This window comes from Bison bison, unplaced genomic scaffold (genome assembly GCF_000754665.1).
Source record: "Bison bison bison isolate TAMUID 2011002044 unplaced genomic scaffold, Bison_UMD1.0 scf7180017864330, whole genome shotgun sequence".
Lineage (NCBI taxonomy): Eukaryota > Metazoa > Chordata > Mammalia > Artiodactyla > Bovidae > Bison > Bison bison.
In genome coordinates this window covers 4,198,028-4,213,925 of record NW_011494902.1, presented here as the reverse complement: position 1 = coordinate 4,213,925, position 15,898 = coordinate 4,198,028, and the positions used below count along the sequence as shown (strand labels likewise).

Genomic DNA, 15,898 nt, shown 5'->3' with positions numbered 1-15,898 from the left:
CCAACTTAAAATCAATCTGGTGTCTTATCTGGCTCTCATCAGTGAAGTCTCAAAAAATTAAAAGCAAGTCCCATTCCAAGGGTGGCCCTTTGGAGTGTCCTCATTTCAGCAAATGTTGAAACTTATACAAGATTCAAAAAGTCTGAGTTCACTGTAAAATGCACTAAACACAGATGCTAGTTTTAGGGGAGTTGGGCCCAAACAAGGTTGGGAAAGATCATGAATGGGGCAGCATGGTGCTCCAGAAGTACACAAAGGTAGAAGGCTAGGGTTGAGTCCTGCCTGTGCCACTGGATCTCCAGGTGACACTGGCAATTCATTGAAATAAGCTTCTGAAAAACGGGTTTGTGGGGCTCAATTTTGAGTTGCGACTCTTGAGTTCTGTGACTCTAATGCCAAAATGGCTGGTCATAACCTTGAGCTCCTCTAGCCAATTCAGGATCCTTTTTGGAAGAAATGTCATCAGAGGGCATTGTTCCTCTGGTATTTCTTCCTCAGGTTCATGAAGGATGGTGGCGGTAAAGGTAACTTTCACAAAGGTGTGCAGTTTTCAAATGGAAACCCAGCCACCCTGAGGCCATCAATAAACACTTTTGCCCTAGACCTGAGCACTGACTTTTTTCTTAGAAATACCATTCTCTCTCTGGTAAAAGTGAGCTGTTCCAGCAACTTTCCTTCCACTCTGTGGGGACAAGATCAGCATGTCTTCTCTGCAATGTAGGTTTTTGCTGTGGGCATCACACAGGGCCTGTGATCCTGGAAGATGCCAAGGGGCAGGGTATATGGCTTCACTAATCATTTGATAGGAGAATCTTCCACAGCTTAACAGTTGTTTTCTTGTATCAGTGCTGTTCAACGTACTGCCCACAGACCTGTAAATGGGTAATACTGGCATCACCTGGGAGCTTGCTGAGATGCAGAATCTTGGCAGTCTCACCCCACACCTTCTTCAGTCTCTTTTGTGGTTTTGCAGTCTTCAGCCTTTGCCCTTCTTAAAGTTGTTGACTTTATAAATGGGTCCAGCAGCTCTGGCACTATGGTCCCTTTCCTCTTGGGTGTGCAGTTTATAACAGGCATCTTGGGCAGCGGAATGTCTTAGAGGCAGGCCTGGGGACTAAGAAAGCTCTCTTGGCTGGCCCCTTTGGTGTTATGTCTAAGAAGTCATCACCAAAACCAAGTCACGAAGCTTTCTTCCAGTGTTTTCTTCTAAGAATTTTAGAGTTTTACAGCTCTTAGAGGTCTTTGATTCATTTTGTGTTAATTTCTATATATGGTCTTAGGTAAGAGTCCAAGCTCATTCTTTTGCCTGTGGACATCTAGTTTTCCCAGCACCATTTAAAAAAAGACTATCCTTTCTTCATTGCCTTAGCACTCCTATCAAGAATCATCCAATCATATATCCAAGAATTTATTTCTGGGCTCTCTAGTCTATTCCACTGGTTTATATGTCTGTCTTTATGCCAGCACCAGACTGCTTTGATTACTGTAGCTGTGTAGTAAGTTTTGAAGTCATGAACTGACCCCTCCAGTTTTGTTCTTTTTCAAGAATGTTTTGACTATTCCAGGTCCTTTGAAGTCCCACATGAATTTTAGAATGGGATTTTCTATTTTTGCAAAAATGACATTTGATTTTGATGGGAATTGCACTAATCTGTAGATCACTTTGGGCAGTATTAACATTTTAACAATACTGATGTCTCCAATTCAAGACAATGAATATACTTCAATTTAATTATGTCATCTGTAATTTCTTTCAGCATTGTTTTGTAGTTTTCACTGAACAAATCTTTCACCCCCTTGATTAAGTTAATTCCTAAGTATTTTATTCTGTTTAATCCTTCTGCATATCGAACTGCTTTTGCAATTTCCTTTTCAGATTGTTCACTGTTTACATATAAAAATCCAACTGATTTTTGTGTGCTGACTTTGTGTTCTGCTACTTTACTTGAATTCATTTATAGGAATAGTGTGTGTGTGGCAATAGAAACAATGCTAATCAAAAACTCTTTGCATAATTATTTGGGACCATACCAACAATTCAGAACTCCATAGCAATTATGTGGGAAAGTGAACTTCTTGAGATTAATGTGACAGATTGCTTGAATTAACTCTAAATGTAGTCATAAAAATTCTTAAAAGATTATAGTCCCTAATAAAACTGAATAAAAAACACAATCAACACTGTCATACAAGTGAAATTATTTATACAAGAAGTGGTCAAAGAGCTTTCTATTAATTAAGATAATATCTGCTTGGAAACATTCAAGGAGATGGATGTCTAATGTCTGCTGGCCTCTCTCCAGCTTGATGATATTATTGTTATTATTATCATGGCTTATGTAGCTTTATTGAAGAAAAAATCAATTACTAGCAGAGCTATTAGTTGATTACTCATCCACTGACAACTGGCATCTTTTATTGAGTGCTATATTAAACACTGTATTCAAAGACAGATTAACTAACAGCACCAAGACTCCTAACAATATATACATAAAAATTACAAAATGTTTGAGAGACCCTGTTTTAGAATACAAAGGGTGTTTGACTTCCAATTTCCACTCTCTGTAGAACAAGACCAGGTCATTCCTTTATTGACATGGATAAAATACATCACATTTTCTGTACTGCTGCTGCTATAAATTCAACACCAATTCTCCAGCACATCAGTTATGAACATGAAGCATATCACGTAACCTCAAACCTCTAACAGGGGACGGTTTAAACAAGGATGGATACTGCTAGAATAATGCTGCTTCCTTTGATGTGACAACTCAGCATCCATCTCCCTCCCCCTCAGATGAATTCTTCAGCATGATAAAGCAGAGTGAGGAATGGTTTCAGTCTCATAACCAAGTTAGAATGAAGAAACTGGCCACATAATACACATGCTCCATTAAAAAAAAAAAAAGGCACCTTGGGCAACTGTCCTCTTGTACTTTACAGTTTCCAGAACCATTTATTCTCTGAAGATAGAACTTATGTCTTCTCAAGTGAGCACATGAATGAATGGATGGAGGTAAACAAAAAATAAAATGAAAAAAGATGAGGCCTGACAGGAGAGCACCCAGATAAGAAAATCAAAAAAGGTACAATAATTTAAAGTTTATTCCAGCTATGATGAAGGTTATTCTAACTTTAAGGTAGCATCACATGGCACAGTCTGAGTCCATTCCCAAGATACTCAGTAGTGCTTATCTCTGTTTTATAGATCCATGCAATCTCTGACACCAGGGAATCATCTAAGTTTGGATCACATATCAGTGAACAAATGGATAAAAGAACAGTTTATATAAAAATATCTTTAACAAATAGTAGAAAATCATAAGAGTTCTTTATATTAATTTTATACTATGACATCCCTTCATTCAAAAATTAGTTTTCCTCAATAAAATACTAAAAGGATAGTCAGGAAATTAAGACTTGGAAACAGATGAAAAGTTTGCTTTCTTAAGAAAACATTTCCATTTTCCTAAGTCACTTTTAATCAGCACATACATGTAAATTTGAGTAAAAATAATAGTTGCTGTTTAAAATGAAACCTTCAGGAAGTATCTTAGAGGTAGAAAAAGAAGATGAAATGTCTACTAGTATCTTAGAAAAAAAGGCATTTCGTAATAGGTAACTCCATATTAAGAGGTAACTATATAAAAGATTTTTTTTTTTAACAAGACACTATTCCCTTTTCATTCTTAAAACAGTTGACTTATTTATATTAAAACAAGAAGATTTTTCTAATTTTGTCTACTTCCATTCCTAAAATCTCTGTGTACATTATTTCGACTGTAAACCCCTTGCCAGATACCTTGTATAGAGGCATGTTGAACCTCAAAATCTCCAAGCAGAGTAAATATATCCATGTAAAAGTAAAATCTTAAAAAACATTTGAATAAACAAGGAATACAGCATTTCAGTGGATTAACATAAAACGAACTCTCGTATTCTCTTTTTTCCTCTTCCCAGTCTTTATACTCACCATGCTATATGGAACGTGATATGAGAGACCAAGCCCATTTTTCCTTATTACACTATTTCCTTGCCATGGAATATGTTTTCAGCAAGTGTTTGCGGACTGCATGAAATTCTCCTGCAGTATGAACCACTGAGCCATGATTCAATAGTGGTCATCAGAACGTTTTTGTGTTTACCACCAAGAGCAACACAAGAGACATGGCAGAAAATGTAATACAAGCACACCTCGTTTCACTGTGCTTGGCAGATACTGTGCTTTTACAAATTGAAGGTTTGTTGCAACCCTGCTTCAAGCAGCACCATTTTTCCAACAGCGTTTGCTCTCTTTGTGTCTGTCATGTTTTGGCAATTATCACAATTATTCAAACTTTGTCATTATTATTTTGTTTGTCATGGTGATCTGTCATCAGTGACGTCTGATGTTACCACTGCAATTATTTTGGGGCGCCTCAAACCACATCCTCGTAAGATGGCAAGCTTAACCAATAAATGTGGTGTGTGTTCTGACTGCTCTGCCAACTAGACAGTCATTTCCAGTTTCTCCCTCTCCCCAGGGACCCCTATTCCCTGAAACACAACGATGTTGAAATCAGGCCAGTTAATAATCCTACATCTAAGTCTTCAAGGGGAGAAGGCAATGGCACCCCACTCCAGTACTCTTGCCTGGAAAATCCCATGGACAGAGGAGCCTGGTGGGCTGCAGTCCATGGGGTCTCGAAGAGTTGGACACGACTGAGCGACTTCCCTTTCACTTTTCACTTTCATGCATTGAAGAAGGAAATGACAACCCACTCCAGTGTTCTTGCCTGGAGAATCCCAGGGACGAGGGAGCCTGCTGGGCTGCCATCTATGGGGTTGCACAGAGTCGGACATGACTGAAGAGACTTAGCAGCAGCAGCAGCAAGTCTTCAAGAGAAGGTAAGAGTCACATCTTTCTCAGTTTAAATTGAAAGCTAGAAATTAAGCATAGTGAGGAAGGTATGCTGAAAGCTGAGACAGGCTGAAAGCTAGGCCTGTTTGCCAAACAATTAGTCAAGTTGTGAGTACAAAGGAAAAGTTCTTAAAGGAAATTAAAAGTGTTACACCAGGGGAAAACATGAACGATAAGAAAGTGAAACTTCCTTACTGCTGATATGGAGAAAGTTTTAGTGGTCTGGATAGAAAATCAAACCAGCAACAACATTCCCTTAAGCCAAAGCCTAATTTAGAGCAAAGCCCCAACTCTCTTCAGTTCTGTGAAGGTGGAGTGAGGTGAGGAAGATGTAGAAGTTTAAAGCCAGCAGAAGTTGGTTCACAGATTTTAAGGAAAGAAGCCATCTCCACAGCATAAAAATGCAAGGTGAAATACCAAGTGCTCATGTAGAAGCTGCAGCAAGTTAGCCAGATCTAACAGCCTTCTATTGGAAAAAGATGCCATCTAGGACTCCCATAGCTAGGGAGGTGAAGTCAATGACAGGCTTCAAAGCTTCAAAGAACAGGCTGATTTTCTTATTAGGGATTAACGCAGCTGGTGACTTTAAGTTGAAGTCATTGGTCATTTACCACTCTGAAAATCCTATGGCCCTTAAGAATTATATTAAACCTATTTTGCCTGTGCTCTATCAATGGAACAACAAAGCCTAGATGATAGCACATTTATTTACAACATGCATAACTGAATATTTTAAGTGCATTGTTGAGACCTACTGCTCAGAAAAAGGATTCCTTTCAGAATACTACTGCTCATTGACAATACACCTGGTCACCAAGAGCTCTGATGGAGATGTACAACTAGATTCATATTGTTTTTATGCCTGTTAACAACACAACATCATTCTGCAGCCCATGGATCAATAAGTAATTTCAACTTTCAAGTTCTTTCAATTTCTTAAGTCTTATTACTTAAGAAATACATTCTGTAAGGCTATAGCTACCACAGATAGTGATTCTTCTGATGAATCTGGGCAAAGCCCAGAAAGCCTCTGGAAAGATTCACCATTCTAGATGCCACTGGTGATTCATGGGAAGAGGTCAGAATAGTAACATTAATAGGAGTTTGGAAGAATTTGATTCCAACCCTCATGGATGACTTTAAGGGGTTCAAGACTTCAGTGGAGGAAGTAGCTGCATATGGAGTGGAAACAGAAAGAGAACTAGAATTAGAAGTGGGGCCTGGGGACTTTCCTGATGGTCCAGTGTTTAAGAATCTGCCTTGCAATGCAGGGGACATGGGTTCAATCCCTGGTTGGGGAACTAATATCCCAGCCACAGGTAACTAGGCCCATGTGCCAGAACTACTGAGTCCACATACCACAACTAGAGAGAAGCCTATGCAGCTCAACAAAGATCCTGCATGCCGCCACTAAACCTGACACAGCCAAAAATAAATAGATAAACATTAAAAAAAAAAAAAAAGAGAGAGAGACAATGAAAAACACTATCCTTAAAAAAAAAAAAAAAAAGTAGGGCCTGAAGATGTAGCTGAACTGTTGCAATTTCGCTATAAACCTTTAATAGATGAGGAGTTGCTTCCTGTGCCTAGTGAGCAAAGTGGTTTCTTGAGATGGCATCTACTCCTAGTAAAGATGCTGTGAACATTACTGAAATGACAACGGATTTAGAATATTACATAAACTTCACTGAGGAAGCATTGACAGTCTGAGAGGACTGACTCCAATTTTGAAAGAAGTTCTACTGAAAGTAAAATACATCATTGCATGCTACAGAGAAACTGGACATAAGAGGAAGTGCAAATTGATGCAGCAAATTTCAATGCCTTATTTTAAGACATTGCCAGTGACCTTTAGCAACCACCACTCTGATCAGTCAATAGCCACCAACATCAAGGCAAAACACTCCAACGGCAAAAAGATTATGATCTGTCAAAGGTTCAGATGATGGTTAGCATCTTTAGCAATAAGGTATTTTTAATTAAGGTCTGACTATTTTTTTTATATATAATGCTACTGCATCCTTAACAGACTACAGTATAGTGTTTTTACACGTGCTGGGAAACCAAAAAATCTGTGTGACTCGCTTTAATGTGGTATTTGCTTTACTGCAGTGGTCTGGAAATGCATGCAGTGTATGCCATAATCCAAGTTAATCGCCTGTTGAGAAACATGACCTGGAAGAGTGAACCTTTGGTGCCGAAAAGAGACTAGAAAGATATCTTTTACCATTTCAATCACAAATGCAAGAGAATTTAAGCATTTTCTCTGATCCAATCAGGATACTGACTTTCTGCCATCACTGGGTGTACTGATGGCAGGCATGACAATCTTTTGTTTTAAAAAGTGCTATTTCTAAAAATGACTAGAAAAACTGTTATTCCTCCAAATTTGTGTTATTCCTCCAAATTTCTTAGATAATAGCCACCTGACTTTACTTAAGCAGTGGGATCTAAATGCTTTTTAACTGCTGTATGAGTTGATATCATTTTCTAACACATTTCTGGCACATAATGAAGAATACAGTTTTTGAGTGAATGAAAGAATAAAACAACCTTTAAAAGAACCTTCTTAATTTATTCTAAAAGAATAAAGTATAAGTTTTGGCACATAGCCTTCAAGGTCTTTAGGATGCAAAAAGAATGATAAGAGTATTTTTCTCCCCAAATGCTAACTAAAACAAAAGTTTAAGACATAGTATTTTAATTTAACAGTTTATGGGCTTCCCTGATGGTGCTAGTGGTAAAGAACCCACCTGCCAATGTAGGAGACATAAGAGACACAGGTTCCATCTCTGGGTCGGGATGATCCCCTGGAGAAGGAAATGGCAACCCACTCCAACATTCTTGCCTAGAGGATCCCATGGACAGAGGGGCCTGGTGGGCTATAGTCCATAGGGTCACGAAGAGTCTGACACAACTGAAGTGACTTAGAAGTATAGGGCTAACTAAAACAGAAGTATCAGATAGTATTTTAAATTAACAGCTTATGGTAGATTAAAGGTTTTTCCTACTGAGAGACAGGGTCAAATGCCCTCTCCCCTTGAATCTGGGCTGGCTTTACTAACAAGTGTTATCAACAGACAACAGTGGAAGTGACATTCTGGGAGTTCTAAGCCTAGGTCACAAGGATGCTTGCAGCTTTGTTTGGCTCTTGAAACACTTTCTGGAACCCCTGAGCTGCCCGTAATGAGTCTGATTACCTGGGCCGATTGTGTTGGAGGCAGTCCAGGTATGTTATCCTAGTTCCAGCTCAGCTTACATTCCAGCTATTGCCACCAACAAGCCAGATAAGTGAGCAAAACAGTTATGGACCTTTTGGGCCAGGCCACCTGACATTTAAATATCAGTGAGGGATCTCTTTTGATGCCTTGTATGGACAAGATTCATTCAGTCAAGCCATTGCTCCATTTCCCGACACACAAACCACGAGATATTAAAAAAGAAAATGTTATTTGAAAATTGCAAGCCCTTATTTTGTGATTATCCATTGTATAGCAACAAATAACAAGAACACTTATAAGTAAGCATTGTTAAGTACTACTTGACACAATTTTTACCTACCTTGAATCTGTGGACCATCATCAATTGTCATCTATGCCTGGAATTAAAAGCCTTCTCAGTGGTTAGTGCTAGGTCATCATACACGTGTATCATCAAAAGCCTCAAGTGACCTTTTTTCTTCATCAATCTCTTTTTTCCCCTCAGTCACAGTTATCAATTGCTTCCCCAGGGCTGTTTTTGCCAACAGAACTCCTGCAGTTACAATCTCTCTATTCTAATCTCTTCTAATCTTAGGTTATTTTGAACTCTCACAACACTGATAGGTGTAAAATGGAATGAAAAAGTATAAAGCCACTAGAAAAAACAATATTAGCCACATACAAATAAAAAGAAATAGGTGATACAAGCAAATCAAAGAGCTAGATTCAACAAGCTAATCCAGGTGACCACACAAAGCAGCTGATAGACATGTCACAACGGGTCATCTTACCCTTATACAATTCTGAAAGTGAGTGTTGCATGAAAAGTATAATTATGTATTGAATATTTAATACTTGTAGCCAGAGGAAAAAATCTTGTTTACCTGCAAATCAATATTGTTGTCAATACAACGTTCATTCTTCTCTGCCAGAATCTTCCCATAGTTTTCTGATTTGGTAAGATTTTCAACTCCAGTTGTATCTTTCACTTCTGCCTCCAAATCCTTCATTGTTTCAGTATCATTTTTTATAGTAACAGTATCAGACATCCTCATTAGCAAAGGTTATTTTAGAATTCTACAGGGAACTTGAAGCCTTAGCAAGCAAGAAAAAAATTTTAATTCAGTTTGAAACATCCCTTACATTCAGTTAGTGCACAACACTGACTAAGTATCTTCTATGTTCCAGGAATAATGTCAAATATACATGGATAAATGCAAAATTCCTGCTTCCAAAGAGCATACAGTTTAGTGGCAAATATATCCAAATTAAAAAAAAATCATGAGACAATGAGATAAGGGATATAAAGGGTATGAGGTGATTTTGATGTGCACACCACTGTGAAAGTTCATAAGAAACATTAAGGAATAAGTCCTATCCAGATGAAAGGTAATGGATGGAGAGTTATAGATATGTACTGGGCTGACATCAGAAACCTTTTTATCTGAAGGGATATTACGAGTATTGTCCCTGTCATAGGGACAAAATCTTCCTGTCATAGCTTCAGAGCTTTCATTTAGCATTCCTAAAATTTCTAATTTCTTAAATTAACTTGCAATTCCAAAAGGAAATAACTTAAAAAATAGTGACATTCTATACAAAATACAGTTGTGAATTTGCACTAACTGTCCAGCATTATGAATCAAGCATTGAAAACTCTCCTGATTTACATGACTCAGGGCCAAACAACATACATTACCAGATGCTTTAGTACTTCAAAGGAGATCAAATACAAAAGAAGCCAATATATTTCATATCTTCAGTGAGTTTAAGACAACAATGGGAACTTTACACTGAATATCAAATAGGAACCTATCAGATAGAGCTCTCATTTTAGGACATATGAAATACGTGAACCTGAAGAGCAGAAGTTATAAACCACTTGCTATTTTTTTCTAGACTTATTGAGATATAACTGATATATAATAACATATAAGCCTAAGGTGTACAATATGATTATTTGATCAGATCAGATCAGATCAGTCGCTCAGTCATGTCCGATTTTTTGCAACCCCATGAATCGCAGCATGCCAGGCCTCCCTGTCCATCACCAACTCCCGGAGTTCACTCAGACTCACGTCCATCGAGTCAGTGATGCCATCCAGCCATCTCATCCTCTGTCGTCCCCTTCTCCTCTTGCCTCCAATCCCTCCCAGCATGAGAGTCTTTTCCAATGAGTCAACTCTTTGCATGAGGTGGCCAAAGTACTGGAGTTTCAGCTTTAGCATCATTCCTTCCAAAGAAATCCCAGGGCTGATCTCCTTCACAATGGACTGGTTGGATCTCCTTGCAGTCCAAGGGACTCTCAAGAGTCTTCTCCAACACCACACTTCAACAGCATCAATTCTTCGGCGCTCAGCCTTCTTCACAGTCCAACTCTCACATCCATACATGACCACAGGAAAAACCATAGCCTTGACTAGACGAACCTTTGTTGGCAAAGTAATGTCTGTGCTTTTCAATATGCTATCTAGGTTGGTCATAACTTTCCTTCCAAGGAGTAAGCGTCTTTTAATTTCATGGCTACAGTCACCATCTGCAGTGATTCTGGAGCCCAGAAAAATACAGTCTGACACTATTTCCACTGTTTTCCCCATCTATTTCCCATGAAGTGATGGGACAGGATGCCATGATCTTCGTTTTCTGAATGTTGAGCTTTAAGCCAGCTTTTTCACTCTACTTTCACTTTCATCAAGAGGCTTTTTAATTCCTCTTCACTTTCTGCCGTAAGGGTGGTATCATCTGCATATCTGAGGTTATTGATATTTCTCCTCGCAATCTTGATTCCAGCTTGTGTTTCTTCCAGTCCAGCGTTTCTCATGATGTACTCTGCATATAAGTTAAATAAACAGAGTGACAATATACAGCCTTGATGAACTCCTTTTCCTGTTTGGAACCAGTCTGCTGTTCCATGTCAAGTTCTAACTGTTGCTTCCTGACCTGCATACAAATTTCTCAAGAGGCAGGTCAGGTGGTCTGGTATTCCCATCTCTTTCAGAATCTTCCACAGTTTATTGTGATCCACACAGTCAAAGGCTTTGGCATAGTCAATAAAGCAGAAATAGATGTTTTTTTGGAACTCTCTTGCTTTTTCTATGATCCAGCGGATGTTGGCAATTTGATCTCTGGTTCCTCTGCCTTTTCTAAAACTGTGTTGAACATCAGGAAGTTCACGGTTCACATATTGCTGAAGCCTGGCTTGGAGAATTTTGAGCATAACTTTACTAGCATGTGAGATGAGTGCAATTGTGTGGTAGTGTGAGCATTCTTTGGCATTGCCTTTCTTTGGGATTGGAATGAAAACTTATCTTTTCCAGTCCTGTGGCCACTGCTCCAGGTAATGCAATCCATCACCTCACATAATTAAATTTGTGTGTGTGTGGTAAGGACAATCTATTTCAAAATGCATCAAAAAAATGAAGATAAACTGAATAGGTAGAGGGATGGGTACAGATGGACAGATGCAGGTTAAAGCAAGTATAATAAAATGTTGATGGTAGAATGCAGGGGTGGTTAAATGGTTTCACTGTAAAATTCCTTCAACTTCTCTGTGTTTCTCAAAATTTCATAATTAAATCTTGAGAAGGGAAAAATCCAGTAGACCTTGTTTTTTCTACATGGAAAATTCAAGATTTCTTTTCCTAAAAGAATGTTTTGCAATGAAATACCTAAACCTATCTTAGGAATCCATAAATACATCTGAAAAGCTTAAAAAAAAAAAAAAGTCTTCCTTAATTATATTCATACCAAAGTTAAGTGATTCATTCTCAAAACAGTAAAGTTAGTAAGGGGGAAGAAGTTATTTAAAGTACTGATTGCCTACGATTTTGAAATAAAAATCTCTAATTTTTCTTAAATGATAAGAGAGGTTAGGTTACCTGATGTGTCCTATGGATTTGGGATTGTGGTATTCCACAAAAATAAAATAAAATAATCCAAGGTTCTTTTTCACAGTTGTCAGCCAGGGTGTCAATTGTCTTGACCCATTTGGAATCTGGCAGGAGGAGTCCCATGTCCTTGTCACCACTGTAGATTCCTGGACTGAAATGGACTGTCTTGGATCAAATATATCATATCTCTCAGCGGCCTAAAATTAAAACAAAATATTTTAACAAAATAGCCAAGGGAAATTAAATACTACACAGTAATTTGGAAATTAAAAATACTACTCTTGGTGACTTTACTGTTTTCTTGTCCTAAACGAGGGCCAGAACACTTAGTTCTACACAATTCTGACATACACTGGTCTTGTGAGCCTGAGTAAGTCATGAAGCCACCTAGACTCTTCTGCTGTAAAAGCAGAAGGAAGAAGAAAGCAAGGGAATAGATATATAATAAGAACAGAGTATATGGTCAGTGTTGTAAGGGAGATGATGATTTTCATTTTAAAAGTGTGCCCAGTATCAGAACCAGGGAATTCTTGCCTCCAAGAACTATGATTTTTAGTTTTCTTCCAAAGCTACAACTCCATGGATATAAAACAGTAATTTTTAAAAATAATCACATTCTAGGTTTTTAAAAGAACAAAAGCTGTAATAAGCCATTTAACACGTTCAAAGAAACACACATTGTCTGTTAAAAGCAAATGTCTATAAAGGGTGACAGACTATTTTTAAAGACATCTGAAAGATTAATGCCAAAATTCTCTCAGTGTCATCTGTTTTTATAGTCAGTTTCATTTAAAGTTTTCTCTTTTTTTTTGGTACAAGTGACTACATCACAGCAAAAAATACTTTGTGTCGCTCTTCCATCTTCCTTTGACAATCTGTTGTCAATAAATAGGACAGCACAGTTTTAAGGTGAACAACTGCACATAATGGGGTCTAACCACCAAGAGATGTAATACTAATACTGCTGAGCATACATCACAGAAGAATTCACATCTTATACTAATTCTTTAAAAACGACTTTGAAATGGAATTATTTTGAACCCCAACACAGATTCATATTAGTTTTCATATCTCAATTACACTGTGTTTGACTACAGGATAACAGAAAAGGATGTATTACAAACAAGTGTTAAACTGTTTTCTAATTGACATCGTCATTTCAATATGACCAAGGTTGCTGGGCCACTAAATATAATGACTAGGCTTAAGAAAAAAAATCCACCTGAAACAAACCAAAAAATACTTAAATATATTATTTTTCTCATTTAAAATTTTTTCTCTCATAAAATGGTAGACACAAGATGGCAGCACTCACTAAGCAGCAAAATTCTTTGCGTTCTTGCAGAAATTTTGTGATTTAATTTTGACTTTTTTACATTCAAAACTCTAAGAGAGCATGGTTGCAGTTCACTTAAGAAGTGAGTAAGGTATCACGAAAGGAAAAGCTGCAAGGGATAATGAGGAGGAGGCACAATGTGAAGAGGTGAACAAGGATCAGAAGATCTTCCCCAAGGAATCTTAGGGACCACCAAATCCAACTGTATGATAAACATGCAAGTTATCAGTGCCCAGAAGTAAAATGACTTATCCAAAGTCATACAGCCAATTTATATGACCAATACTTGCTAATAAGCCACACTACTTGACAACAAATTAATGAGTGCTGCTGAACCAACTGGCCAGTTATTGCCTGGAAAGGAAGTAGTAGTATAACAGCAAACTCAATGCATTAGCATTAGTGTGTGTGTGCTCAGTCAGGTCTGACTCTTTTCAATCCTACAGACTGTAGGGGAGTCGGACACGACTGAAGCAACTTAGCATGCATGCATGCATTGGACAAGGAAATAGCAACCCACTCCAGGATTCTTGCCTGGAGAATCCCAGGGACAGAGGAGCCTGATGGGCTGCGTCTGTGGGGGTCGCATAGAGTCGGACACGACTGAAGCGACTTAGCAACAGCAGCAGCAGCAGACTGAAGGGAAAAAAATATTTAACTGATAAATGGTTAGAAGATTTGAATGGCTTAAAGGTCAAGCACTTGCTACAGTCTCTCTCACAGAGTGGGCACTCCAAAAATGTTATAATAGCTTTCTTTCATGGTCAGAATCACCTTAGGCCAGCAGTTGGTTGAAGCTTTATCTGTTGTGTCCTGGCTGCACCCTGCATGATAGCAGACTGACCGAGGCCCACATAGGGTGCACAGTGGCCTTGTATACCTCAACTTTTCTTATGCATGAATCCTACAAAGCTCAACAGGAGAGAATGACTGGAGTTTGTTTGAATGTGCCTATGTTGGGGAGGAGGGTACTTGCCTCAGTGTACAGCCTCACTGGGCTCTCATTAGAGCTTTGCCATTAAACATTAAAAATTCACATCAACTTTACTTCTCAAAAGTAATAATGTATTTATTTTAAATACAAATGTTTTCCTCTCTAAATCTTCAAGTAAAAGAGAGATTCCAGCTTCTTGGTACTTACTACAACAAAATTACTTTTATTGTGGCACAAAGCCTGTATTTCTAGGGTTACCTAAGGCTATGTGGATGTGTAGGTGTCAAGTACAGGAAGCCACAGACAGAAGTGGCAGATTATATCTCTGCCACAACACTCAGGAGTCAATTAAATGCACCTTCCTTATGTAATAGATAGCTATACAGTAAGTCAACATGATTAAGGAACTTAAATGAATTGGGTAGGTTTCTACAATAGAAAGAAAAGGAAAAATAATATTGACGTCTATTAAATGCATACATCTGAGTACCTACTGTTACTGATATTTAAAAACTGAGCTTCTGAGAATTTGTTCCAACATAAAACAAATTTTATTTGTTGCAACAAAACATAAAAAAAAAAGATGTATATATGCACTCAACATTCAAACTCGTCTTTGAAAATACATTCTTCCAGCCAGTAATGTTATTTATTAGGGATATATCAGAGATTTGATTGCTTCCCTGGTGGTCAGCTGTAAAGAATATGCCTGCCAATGCAGATGTGGGTTCGATCCCTGGGTTGGGAAGATCCCCTGGAGAAGGAAATGGCAACCCACTCCAGGGTTCTTGGCTGGGAAACCCACGGACAGAGGAAAATTCCATAGCCCCGTGGGTTATAGTCCACAGGGTCACAAAAGAGTTGTACAGGACTGAGCAACTAAACAACAGAGATTTGATTATACACAATTTCTAAGCTACCAGGTAGCCAACAAAAGAGAAATGGCCACATGTATGTATTATACATAATAGAATCTTCAGAATCTTATGCACAGAAAGGCTGGCATCCACCCAACACCATATGCAAACGGGCATTAGAGGGAAAAGTAAATTTTTATAACCTAAAAAAGTTAAACTATAAAAGCATACGAATATAGGAAATATTTTATAATTATTTTGTGAGAGTCCTTCCCAAGAATGATGTAAAAATTTAGAAGCTATCAAAGAAAAATATTAACAAAATTTACAATAAAGTTTCAATATATTTTTGTATGACAAAAATGTAAGAGATTAAAAGGCAAATCATGTAACAAAAATATTTTCAATACAAAAGGGCCAAAATCTTTAAAGTAAAAAAAGGTCTTAAAAACCAAAGAGAAAAGGAGAGAAATGGGAACCAGAAATTTATAAAAGAAATACAAGTAACTAGCACCAAAAACTACTCATAAACAGCCTACCAGTGCAGGTACTGTTCTAATACCTTTCATAATTAACTCATTTAAAACTCATAACATGGAGAAGGAAATGGCAAAGCAATCCAATATTCTTGCCTGGAAAGTCCATGTACAGAGGAGCCTGGCGGGCTGCAATCCATGGGGTTACATGGCTGAGCATGCATGAATGAGGGTGGAGGGAGATGGGTTGGTAGCAATAAACTGGTAGAACTAAAAAAAAAAAAAAAAAAAAACCCCCAAACAAA

At 37.9% G+C, this 15,898-nt stretch overlaps 1 protein-coding gene across 10 annotated transcripts in view; it reads right to left on the bottom strand.

Annotated features, from left to right (window-relative positions):
* R3HDM1 (R3H domain containing 1) overlaps positions 1-15,898 on the bottom strand; it is a 161,903-nt gene that overhangs the window by 82,902 nt on the left and 63,103 nt on the right. For 9 of the 10 annotated variants that reach the window (XM_010853657.1, XM_010853658.1, XM_010853664.1 and 6 more), the window contains 2 exons: positions 11,979-12,187; positions 8,985-9,195 (listed from right to left, as the gene is read on the bottom strand). In XM_010853657.1, coding sequence (XP_010851959.1) covers positions 8,985-9,155 — 171 coding nt within the window. In that variant the 5' untranslated portion in view covers positions 9,156-9,195; positions 11,979-12,187. The remainder of the gene's footprint in view (positions 1-8,984; positions 9,196-11,978; positions 12,188-15,898) is intronic. The other variant, XM_010853665.1, reaches the window with a different exon arrangement.